The 12,083-nt window shown below is 40.2% G+C and overlaps 1 protein-coding gene across 5 annotated transcripts in view; it reads left to right on the top strand.

The window, feature by feature from the left end:
• The window catches only part of MYO6 (myosin VI), a 156,543-nt gene that overhangs the window by 94,088 nt on the left and 50,372 nt on the right, over nt 1–12,083 (top strand). For all 5 annotated transcript variants that reach the window (XM_043438982.1, XM_043438984.1, XM_043438985.1 and 2 more), the window contains exons 14-15: nt 427–518; nt 2,329–2,401. In XM_043438982.1, the coding sequence (XP_043294917.1) occupies nt 427–518; nt 2,329–2,401 (165 nt within the window). The remainder of the gene's footprint in view (nt 1–426; nt 519–2,328; nt 2,402–12,083) is intronic.

The following is a 12,083-nucleotide window of genomic DNA, read 5'->3' on the forward strand; positions in this document are numbered from 1 at the left end:
AATAATGTAATACAACTCCTTGATTTTAGAAATGCATTAGTATCCATAATATTTTTTCTAACTATAATCTCACAGATCATACAAAAAAATATGAAGTGCTTACATTTTAAGTCATTTTCTTCAATTTAGATTGCTTTAACTCCTGTGCCTTAAAAGTACGTTACAAGTGACTTATATATCTTTTACTATATGACATTTATCTAACAAACAACTTTTTGTCAAGCTGAGGTGTTTCTAATATTTAATTTTAGTGCCTATCAAAATTTAAGTCTTGAAATAAGAGCATTTGAGGAGTATGAAACAGTTATACATACATTTTAACCTACTGTTAAATTAAGCATTGATACAATAAAATTTTATCCTAAGTTAAATTTATTAATGTGAAGTTGATCTGATAATGACTCTTGATTCTGGTTTTATTTTCAGAGTACTTTGAACATAACAGTTTTGAACAATTTTGTATCAACTATTGCAATGAAAAGCTTCAGCAGTTTTTTAATGAAAGGATTCTGAAGGAGGTAATTGACGTACAATTTAGATTTAAGAACGGCCCTCTGTTTTAAATTTCAAGGTACCGAGATAGACTGCAGTTACCCAGATGGATGTGGTGTGATGTAAGGTGGCCCAGGGAATCAGAGAGGGCCTGCGTGGGCTATGGGGGCACATCCTAAGTGTCGATGGTACAGCTGAGCTTAGGAGCCAAGCTAAGTAAAAACTCTAAAACGGGCGCCTCCTCAGAAGGGAGGGTATCTTGCTTTTTACTAGTGACTTTTATTAGACTTGAAATTCTTCTTGTTTCATTTCTGATTCTGCTGCCTCTCGTCCCCCACTGCGAATCAGCAGTCTCCTCTCAGCCCTGTCCGGGTCCCCCTCTCTTCCCCTGGGTCTCTGCCTCTGCCCCTCGTTCCCTGCTCACCCTCTCTCTGTGGATGGTGGCGGAGCTCCCAGCTGGGGAGAGTCCATGGGCCCCGGCCGGCCTGCCTCCCCAGCCCAGCCGGTCACACTGCACTGCCCGTGGCTCGTAGGTGGCATGTTTTTGGCTGGACGCTGCCTCTGGTCGAGTAAGGAACTTCCCGCTCCTTCTCATAGTAGATGACTCCTTTGTAACACTTCAGAGTCCTCACTACGTATAGGTAACTTTGAATCAGTAGATTTGTGATTAGTCTCACCATTTTTTACCTTGTATTTTGAATTTTCTGCTGTTTCCTACTGATACTCCTCCCTTCCCTTCCTTTGAGCTGTTTGAGATGTATTTTCCTGAGTGAAGCGGGCAGAGTTAAAGGGAACTCAAAATGACTCCCTTAATCTAGCCCAGCCGTTAGTTCTGCAGTTCAGTGACTTCTGCAGGCCTACACCCACCTTCCTGGCTGCTGCTTCATAGCCCTGTTCCCTTCGTACGAGCACTGCTGTTTTCTGAGCTCCCCTCTGTGTCTGGACTTGAAATGTGAAATACTTTCTTTCCTGTTCCAATCCCATTCGTCTTTTCCTCCTTTCTTACTATGTTTTTGTCCTTTTGGGTTTCCCAGCACATTCCAACTTTTATACCTCTCCTTATATGTTATAGTTAAGCCAGTTCTGGCATAAACAAAGAGGTGAAAACAAGTACTTAGCAGTGAAGATAGTTTCTCTGAAAATGTTTCCTCTGCTGCCTCAGTCATCCCATTGCTGTGTGAAGTTTGGCATGTATGCTTCTCACTTAACCTGCCTTAATTCTTCCCTTCCTACCAGCCCAGCAAGCTTTATCTAGAAACTTCATGAGGAGGAGACAGTCTTAATTTATATTTATAACAGTTCTTTAAAATAAAAAGGTGAATTTCAAATTCAGATTGAGTTCAAGTGGACACTGCCTCCTAGAATAACAGAAACCTTTTTGAGTATGTCTCTTAAGAGGAAATAATTAAACATTCAGGGGGAAAATAAGAATGATACATAAACCTGAGCTCATTGCATTGCTCACCCATCTTTGATAAAATTCCCACCTGCCTGCCCCCAACCCCGGTCTTGTCTTGGGTGTGAGTGATTATTAACAGATCCCTGTGTCTGTGCCTGGCTGCCCAGTGTATGTCAGGGAAAGCATGCTTATCTGTGAGCGAACATGTATGAGTTGTTCATTATGTTGGCCATTGAAGTTGTGATTTCACCTTGCCTTAGGGACAAGGATTTTTCTTCCCTAACGTTTTGTAAGACTTCTCAGTCACCAAATCAGTTGGTGTGAACCTTTGTACACTAACTAGTCAGTAAATGTTATGATTATATCTGGCATAAAACAGTGAGTCTTTCCTCTCACATGGCATCTCCATATCTATGATTATGGTTATTTCTTTCTAGGAACAAGAACTCTATCAAAAGGAAGGTTTAGGGGTGAATGAAGTGCATTATGTGGATAATCAGGACTGTATAGGTATGTGTTGTTTTAATCCATTTTGGGGAATTATGGGAAGATACAGTGAATGTTTTCACTAGTCATTCTTCTGTGCTCTGTAATTGATACTCCTGGGGATGGGACTTGAAACTGTGGTATTCAGCAGAGGATTTACCTCTCTAGTACTGCTGGGAAGTTGTTTTTTCACATGAAGGCACCAAATTCAGCTATACTGAAAGTATTCTGAAAATTTCTTCTGTTTCCTGTGATGGGCATTTTCTTTCTTGAACAGTTAACACGTGACTAAGTTAAGGAGGAAGCAGCCCTGTTTAAGCAGTGAAGGGATTCCTTACGTGGCGTGAGGAAGTCTGGTGTAGCAAGGCTCCCCGCGGGGTCTGCAGGGGCTTGGCTCTGCGCCTGCTGTTGTTCGTCTCTTCTCTGTACCTCGGCTCTACCCTCCAGCTGGTTGCAGGCCAGCCTCACAAGCTCAGTGGGGCCCAGCAGATAATGCCACGCAGCAGGAGAGCGGTCTCTTTCCTGGTCTCTTGTTGGTAGAGAGATCTTTCCTGTCGCCACCCAACTGGTGCTCAGGCTGGCTTTTCCTTCCGGCCTATCTCTAAAATCAGCTGTTGGGTAAGCCTTGCTGTGAAAGTGGCATTTGACAGTTGAGCCAGTAACTCATGCTAGATTTGCACAAGATAGAACAGCAGTGGTAAGAACAACAACACAGTCACAGTGATAATACTTTACATTTATATAACTTCTCAAAGGACTTTCGTATCCTGCCTGGTCCACTTAGCATATCCCTCCACATCCGTTGCCCTTTCTCAGATCTTTGTGCCTCTGATGGTGGTGTGGGATATCTTGGCTGAAACTCCTCCCCTTCCGTTTACCTTTCTGCCCACTTCCATGCCCTGCATCTGTCAGAATACTCTGGTTTACAGCTCAGCTAGTGTGCCCCCTTTCACCCCCACTAACTGCCCAAGATGCATCGTTCTCTCCCAGTGCAGTTAGAGTCTTGATTTCTCTTCCTGTGTCCTGTAGCTTTTATTCATAATTAATTAATTGATTAATTTTTTAATTGAAAGATAATTGCTTTACAGAATTTTCTTGTTTTCTGTCAAACCTCGACATGAATCAGCCATACGTATACATGTATCCCTTCCGTTTTGAACCTTCTTCCCGTCTCCCTCCCCATCCCACCCCTCTAGGTTGACACAGAGCCCCTGTTTGAGTTTCCTGAGCCAGACAGCAAATTCCCCTTGGCTATCTATTTTACATATGGTCATGTAAGTTTCCACGTTACTGTTTCCATACATCTCACCCTCTCCTCCCCTCTCCCCATGTCCACAAGTCTATTCTCTATGTCTGTTTCTCAACTGCTGCCCTGTAAATAAATTCTCCAGTACCATTTTTCTAGATTCTGTATATATGCGTTAGAATACGATATTTATCTTTCTCTTTCTGACTTACTTCACTCTATATAATAGGTTCCGGGTTCATCCACCTCATTAGAACTGACTCAAAGGTGTTCCTTTTCATGGCTGGGTAATATCCCATTGTGTATATGTGCCACAACTTCTTTATCCATTCATCTGTTGATGGGCGTCTAGGTTGCTTCCATGTTCTAGCTATTGTAAATAGTGCTGCTATGAACAATGGGATACATGGGTCTTTTTCAATTTTGGTTTCCTCAGGGCATATGCCCAGAAGTGGGATTGCAAAGTCATATGGTGGTTTTATTCCTAGTTTTTTAAGGAATCTCCATACTGTCTTCCATAGTGGCTGTTTACATTCCCACCAACAGGGCAAGAACGTTCCCTTTTCTCTACCCTCTCCAGCATTTATTGTTTCTAGACTTTTTGAGGGTGGCCATTCTGACTGGTGTGAGGTGATAATCTCATTGTGGTTTTGATTTGCATTTCTCTAATAATGAGCAATGTTGAGCATCTTTTCATGCGTTTGTTAGACATCTGTATGTCTTCTTTGGAGAAATGTCTGTTTAGGTCTTTTCCCCACTTTTTGTCTGGGTTGTTTGTTTTTTTGATAGTGAGTTGTATGAGTTGCTTGTATATTTTGGAAATAAATCCTTTGTCAGTTGTTTCATTTGCTATTATTTTCTCCCATTCTGAGGGTTGTCTTTTCACCTTGCTTATAGTTCCTTTGCTGTGCAAAAGCTTTTAAGTTTAATCAGGTCCCACTTGTTTACTTTTGTTTTTATTTCTGTTACTCTAAGAGGTGGGTCATAGAGGAATCTTGCTTTGATTTATGTCATCGAGTGTTCTGCCTGTGTTTTCCTCTAAGAGTTTTATAGTTTCTGGTCTTGCATTTAGGTCTTTAATCCATTTTGAGTTTATCTTTGTGTATAATGTTAGAAAGTGTTCTGATTTCATTCTTTTACATGTAGCTGTCCAGTTGTCCCAGCACCATTTATCAAAGAGACTGTCTTTGCCCCATTGTATGTTCTTGATTCCTTTGTCAAAAATAAGGTACCCATAGGTGCATGGGTTTATTTCTGGGCTTTCTGTCTTGTTCCATTGATCTATATTTCTGTGTTTGTGCCAGTACCACACTGTCTTGATGACTGTGGCTTTGTAGTATTATCTGAAGTCAGGAAGGTTGATTCCTCCAGCTACATTCTTCTTTCTCAAGACTGCTTTGGGTCTTTGGGATCTTCTGTGCTTCCATATGAGTTGTGAAATTTTTTGTTCTAGTTCTGTGAAAAATGTGATTGGTAATTGGATAGGGGGTCACATTGAACCTGTAGATTGCATTTGGTAGTGTAGTCATTTTCAGTAACATGGAATAGCTCTCCGTCTGTTTATGTCATCTTTGATTTCTTTCATTAGTGTCTTATAATTTTCTGTGTACAATTCTGTTGTCTCCTTAGGTAAGTTTATTTTTAGATATTTAATTCTTTTTGTTGCAGTGGTGAATGGCATTGATTCCTTAATTTTTTTTCTAATTTTTCATTGTTAGTATATAGAAATGCAAGTGATTTCTGTGTGTTGATTTTGTATCCTGCAACTTTGCTAAATTCACTGATTAGCTCTAGTAATTTTCTGATGCTATCTTTAGGGTTTTCTATGTACAGTATCATGTCAATTGCAAATAGTGAGAGAGCTTTAGTTCTTTTCCAGTTGGATTCCTTTTATTTATTTTTCTTCTCTGATTGCTATAGCTAGGACTTCCAGAACTGTGTTCAATAATAGTGATGAAGGTGGACACCCTTGTCTTGTTCCTGATCTTAGGAGGAATGCTTTCAGTTTTTCATGATTTAGAATAATGTTTGCTGTAGGCTTGTCATGTATGGCCTTTACTGTGTTGAGGTAGGTTCCTTCTATGCCGATTATTTGAAGAGTTTTAATCATAAATGGGTGCTGAATTTTTTAGAAGGCTTTTTCTGCATCTATTGAGATTATCATATGGTTTTTATCTTTCAATTTGATAATATGGTGCATTACATTGATTGATTTGCATATATTGGAGAATCCTTGCATCCCTGAAATAAATCCAACTTCATCATGGTGTATGAGCTTTTTGATGTGTTGCTGAATTCTGTTTGCTAAAATTTAGTTGAAGACTTTTGCATCTATGTTCAACAGTGATATTGGCCTGTAGTTTTCTTTTTTTGTGTTGTCTTTGTCTGGTTTTGGTATCAGGGTGATGGTGGCCTCGTAGAATGAGTTTGAACAATTTCCTTCCTCTGCAATTTTTATTTTTCCTCTGCAATTTTTTGAAAGAGTTTTAGAACGATAGGCATTAGGTCTTCTCTAAATGTTTGATAGAATTCTCCTGTGAAGCCATCTGGTCCTGGGCTTTTGTTTTTTGGGAGATTATTGATCACATTTTCAATTTCAGTGCTTGTAATTGTGTTGTTCATACTTTCTGTTTCTTCCTGGTTCAGTCTTGGAAGATTGAACTTTTCTAAGAATCTTTCCATTTCTTCCAGGTTATCTATTTTATTGCCATATAGTTGTTCATAATAGTTTCTTATAATCCTTTGTATTTCTGCATTGTCTGTTGTACATCTCCTTTTTCATTTCTGTTTTGTTGAGTTGATACTTCTCTCTTTTTTTCTTGATGACTCTGGCTAAAGGCTTGTCAATTTTGTTTATCTTCTCAAAGAACCAGCTTTTAGTTTTGTTAATCTTTACTACTGTTTCTTTCATTTCTTTTTCATTTATTTCTGCTCAGATCTTTATGATTTCTTTCCTTCTGCTAATTTTTTTTTTCTCTTTTTCCAGTTGTTTTAGGTGTAAAGTTAGGCTGTCTATTTGATGTTTTCCGTTTCTTGACATAGGATTGTACTGCTATAAACTTCCCTCTTACAGCTGCTTTTGCTGCATCCCATGGGTTTTGAGTTGTCATGTTTTCACTATCATTTGTTTCTAGAAATTTTATTTCTCTTTCGATTTCTTCAGTAACCTGTTGGTTATTTAGAAATGTATTGTTTAATCTCCATGTGTTTGTGTTTCTTAAAGTTTTTTTCTTGTAATTGATATCTAGTCTCATAGTGTTGTGGTTGGAGAAGATGCTTGATACGATTTCAATTTTCTTACATTTACTGAAGTTTGATTTGTGACCTAAGATGTGGTCTATCCTGGAGAATGTCCCGTGTGCACTTGAGAAGAAGGTGTGTTCTTCTGCATTTGGATGGAATGTCCTGAATATGCCAATGAGATCCATCTCATCTAAAGTATCATTTAAGACTTGTGTTTCCTTATTAACTTTCTGTTTTGATGATCCATCCATTGGTGTGAGTGGGGTGTTAAAGTCTCCTACTTTTATTGTGTTTCTGTCAATTTCTCCTTCTATGTCTCTTAGTGTTTGTCTTCTGTATTGAAGAGCTCCTATGTTGGGGGCATAGATGTTTACAATTGTTATGTCTTCCTCTTGGATCGAACCCTTGATCCTTATGTAGTGTCCTTCCTTATCTCTTGTTCAGTTCAGTCGCTCAGTCGTGTCCGACTCTTTGGAACCCATGGACTGCAGCGTGCCAGGCCTCCCTGTCCATCACCAACTCCCAGAGTCCACCCAAATCCATGTCCATTGGGTGATGGATGGTCAGTGATGCCATCCAACCATCTCATGCCATCCAACCATCTCACGGATGGTCGGTGATGCCATCCAACCATCTCATCCTCTGCCATCCCCTTCTCCCCCGGCCCTCAATCTTTCCCAGCATCAGGGTCTTTTCAGATGAGTCAGCTCTTCGCATCAGGTGGCCACAGTATTGGAGTTTCAGCTTCAACATCAGTCCTTCCAATGAACACCCAGGACTGATCTCCTTTAGGATGGACTGGTTGGATCGCCTTGCAGTCCAAAGGACTCTCAAGAGTCTTCTCCAGCACCACAGTTCAAAAGCATCAGTTCTTCGGCACTCAGCTTTCTTTATAGTCCAACTCTCACATCCATACGTGACCACTGGAAAAACCATAGCCTTGACTAGACGGACCTTTGTTGGCAAAGTAATGTCTCTGCTTTTTAATATGCTATCTAGGTTGGTCATAACTTTCCTTCCAAGGAGTAAGCGTCTTTCAATTTCATGGCTACAGTCACCATCTGCAGTGATTTTGGAGCCCAAAAAAATAAAATCAGCCACTGTTTCCACTGTTTCCCCACGTATCTGCCATGAAGTGATGGGACCAGATGCCATGATCTTAGTTTTCTGAATGTTGAGCTTTAAGCCAACTTTTTCACTCTGCTCTTTCACTGTCATCAAGAGGCTCTTTAGTTCTTCTTCACTTTCTGCCATAAGGGTGGTGTCATCTGCATATCTGAGGTTATTGACATTTCTCTTGGCAGTCTTGAGTCCATCTTGTGCTTCTTCCAGCCCAGCATTTCTCATGATGTACTCTGCATATAAATTAAATAGGGTGAAAATATACAGCTTTGACGTAGTCCTTTTCCTGTTTGGAACCAGTCCGTCATTCCATGTCCAGTTCTAACTGTTGCTTCCTGACCTGCATACAGATTTCTCAGGAGGCAGGCCAGGTGGTCTGGTATTCCCATCTCTTTCAGAATTTTCCACCATTTATTGTGATCCACACAATTAAAGGCTTTGGCATAGTCAATAAAGCAGAAACAGATGTTTTTCTGGAAATCTCTTGCTTTTTTGATGATCCAGCAGATGTTGGCAATTTGATCTCTGATTCCTCTGCCGTTTCTAAAATCAGCTTGAACATCTGGAAGTTCACGGTTCACATAGTGCTGAAACCTGGCTTGGAGAATTTTAAGCATTACTTTACTAGCGTGTGAGATGAGTGCAATTGTGTGGTAGTTTGAGCATTCTTTGGCATTGCCTTTCTTTGGGATTGGAATGAAAACTAACCTTTTCCAGTCCTGTGGCCACTGCTCAGTTTTCCAAATTTTCTGGCATATTGAGTGCAGCACCTTTACAGCATCATCTTTCAGGATTTGAAATAGCTCAACTGGAATTCCATCACCTCCACTAGCTTTGTTCATAGTGATGCTTTCTAAGGCCCACTTGACTTCACATTCGAGGATGTGTGGCTCTAGGTGAGTGAGCACACCATCGTGATTATCTGGGTCGGGAAGATCTTTTTTGTACAGTTCTGTGTATTCTTGCCACCTCTTCTTAATATCTTCTGCTTCTGTTAGGTCCATATCATTTCTGTCCTTTATTAAGCCTATTTTTGCATAAAATGTTCCCTTGGTATCTCTAATTTTCTTGACGAGATCTCTGGTCTTTCCCATTCTTTTGTTTTCCTCTATTTCTTGCATTGATCACTGAGGAAGGTTTTCTCTCTCTCCTTGCTATTCTTTGGAACTCTGCATTCAAATGGGTATATCTTTCCTTTTCCCCTTTGCTTTTTGCTTCTCTTCTTTTCACAGCTATTTGTAAGGCCTCCTTAGACAGCCATTTTGCTTTTTTGCATTTCTTTTCCATGGAGATGGTCTTGATTCCTGTCGCCTGTACAGTGTTCCAAACCTCCAACCATAGTTCATCAGGCACTCTGTCTATCGGATCTAGTCCCTTAAATCTATTTCTCACTTCCACTGTGTAGTCATAATGGATTTGATTTAGGTCATACCTGAATGATCTAGTGGTTTTCTCCACTTTCTTCAATTTCAGTCTGAATTTGGCAATGAGTTCATGATCTGAGCCACAGTCAGCTCCCAGTCTTGTTTTTGCTGACTGTATAAAGCTTCTCCATCTTTGGCTGCAAAGAATATAATCACTCTGATTTCAGTGTTGACTATCTGGTGATGTCCATGTGTAGAGTCTTCTCCTGTGTTGTTGGAAGAGGGTGTTTGCTACGATCAGTGCATTCTCTTGACAAAACTCTCTTAGCCTTTGCCCTGCTTCATTCTGTACTCCAAGGCCAAATTTGCCTGTTACTCCAGGTGTTTCTTGACTTCCTACTTTTGTACTCCAGTCCCCTATAATGAAAAGGACATCTTTTTGGGGTGTTAGTTCTAGAAGGTCTTGTAGGTCTTCATAGAACTGTTCAACTTCAGCTTCTTCAGCATTACTGGTTGGGGCATAGACTTGGCTTACTGTGATACTGAATGGTTTGCCTTGGAAATGAACAGAGATCATTCTGTTGTTTTTGAGATTGCATCCAGGTACTGCATTTCAGACTCTCTTGTTGACTATGATGGCTACTCCATTTCTTCTAAGGGATTCCTGCCCACGGTAATCGATACAATGGTCATCTGAGTTAAATTCACCCATTCCAGTCCATGTTAGTTTGCTGATTCGTAGAATGTTGATGTTCACTCTTGTCATCTCCTGTTTGACCACTTCCAGTTTGCCTTGGTTCATGGACCTAACATTCCAGATTCCTATAAAATGTTGTTCTTTATAGCACCGAACCTTGCTTCTATCACCAGTCCCATCCACAACTGGGTGTGTTTTTGCTTTGGCTCCATCCCTTCATTCTTTCTGGAGTTATTTCTCCACTGATCTCCAGTAGCATAGTGGGCACCTACTGACCTGGGGAGTTCCTCTTTCAGTATCCTATCATTTTGCCTTTTCATACTGTTCATGGGGTTCTCAAGGCAACAATACTGAAGTGGTTTGCCCTTCCCTTCTCCAGTGGACCACATTCTGTCAGACCTCTCCACCATGACCCGTCCATCTTGGGTGGCCCCACACCGCATGGCTTAGTTTCACTGTTAGACAAGACTGTGGTCCTGTCATCAGATTGGCTAGTTTTCTGTGATTATGGTTTCAGTGTGTCTGCCCTCTGATGCCCTCTCTCAGCGCCTACCGTCTTACTTGGTTTTCTGTTACCTTGGACGTGGGGTGTCTCTTCATGGCTGCTCCAGCAAAACACAGCCGCTGCTCTTACCTTGGTCATGGGGTAGCTCCTCCTGGCTCCTGCCCCTGACCTTGGGCATGGGGTAGCTCCTCCCAGCCTCCGCCCCGACCTTGGACTTGGGGTAGCTCCTCTTGCTGCGTTTGTGGGCCTTCATAGCTGCCCGCGCTTGTAATCTTCTTTATTTTAAGGTATTTTATCTGATATGAGGATTGCTACTCCAGCTTTCTTTGCTTCCCATTTGGATGGAATATATTTTTCCATCCTCTCACTTTCAGTTTAAATATGTCTTGAGGTCTGAAGTGGGTTTCTTGTAGACAGAATATATATGGTGCTTGTTTTTGTATCCATTCATTGAGTCTGTGTCTTTTGGTTGGAGCATTTAATCCATTTACATTTAAAGTTATTATTGATATTTATGTTCCTATTGCCATTCCCTTAGTTGTTTGGGGTTGACTTTGTAAATATTTTTCTTTCCTTCTATTGCTTGAATATATAAGTCCCTTTAACATTTGTTGTAAAGCTGGTTTGGTGGTACTGAATTCTCTTTATCTTTTGCTTGTCTGAAAAGCTTTTGAATTCTCCAGCAGTTTTGAATGAGATCCTTGCCAGATACAGTAATCTTGGTGGTAGATTTTCCCCTTTCAGTACTTTAAATATATCCTGCCATTCCCTTCTGGCCTGCAGAGCTTCTGCTGAAAGATGAGGTGTTAAGCATATGGGGTTTTCCTTTATGTTACTTGTTGCTTCTCCCTTGCTGCTTTTAATATTCTTTCTTTGTGTTTAGTCTTTGTTAGTTTTATTAGTGTGTGTTTTGACATGTTTCTCCTTGGGTTTATCCTGTATGGGACTCTGTGCCTTTTGGACTTGATTGACTCTTTCCTTTTCCATGTTGGGGAAATTTTCAACTATAATCTCTTAAAAATTTTCTCATACCCTTTTTCTCTCTTCTTCTTCGAATGTTGAATTCAAATGCTGGTGCTTTTGATATTGTCCCCGAGGTCTCTGAGACTGTCCTCAGTTCTTTTCATTCTTTTTACTTTAATCTGCTCTTCAGAAGTTATTTCCATCATTTTATCTTCTAGCTCACTGATTCCTTCTTCTGCTTCAGATATTCTGCTATTGGTTCTTCCTAGAGTATTTTTAATTTCAGTACATGTGTTGTTTGTTTCTGTATGTTTATTCTTTAATTCTTCTAGATGTTTGTTAATTGATTCCTGCATTTCCTCCGTTTTGTTTTCAAGGTTTTTGATCATCTTTACTGTCATTATTCTGAACTCTTTTTTAGGTGGTTTGCCTGTTTCCTCTTCATTTATTTGGACTGCTGCATTTCTAGTTTGTTCCTTCATTTGTGTGGTATTTCTCTGCCTTTTTATCTTTATTTTTTTTTAACTTATTGTATTTGAAGTCTCCTTTTTCCAGGCTTCAAGGTT

This window comes from Cervus canadensis, chromosome 20, assembly GCF_019320065.1.
Source record: "Cervus canadensis isolate Bull #8, Minnesota chromosome 20, ASM1932006v1, whole genome shotgun sequence".
NCBI lineage: Eukaryota > Metazoa > Chordata > Mammalia > Artiodactyla > Cervidae > Cervus > Cervus canadensis.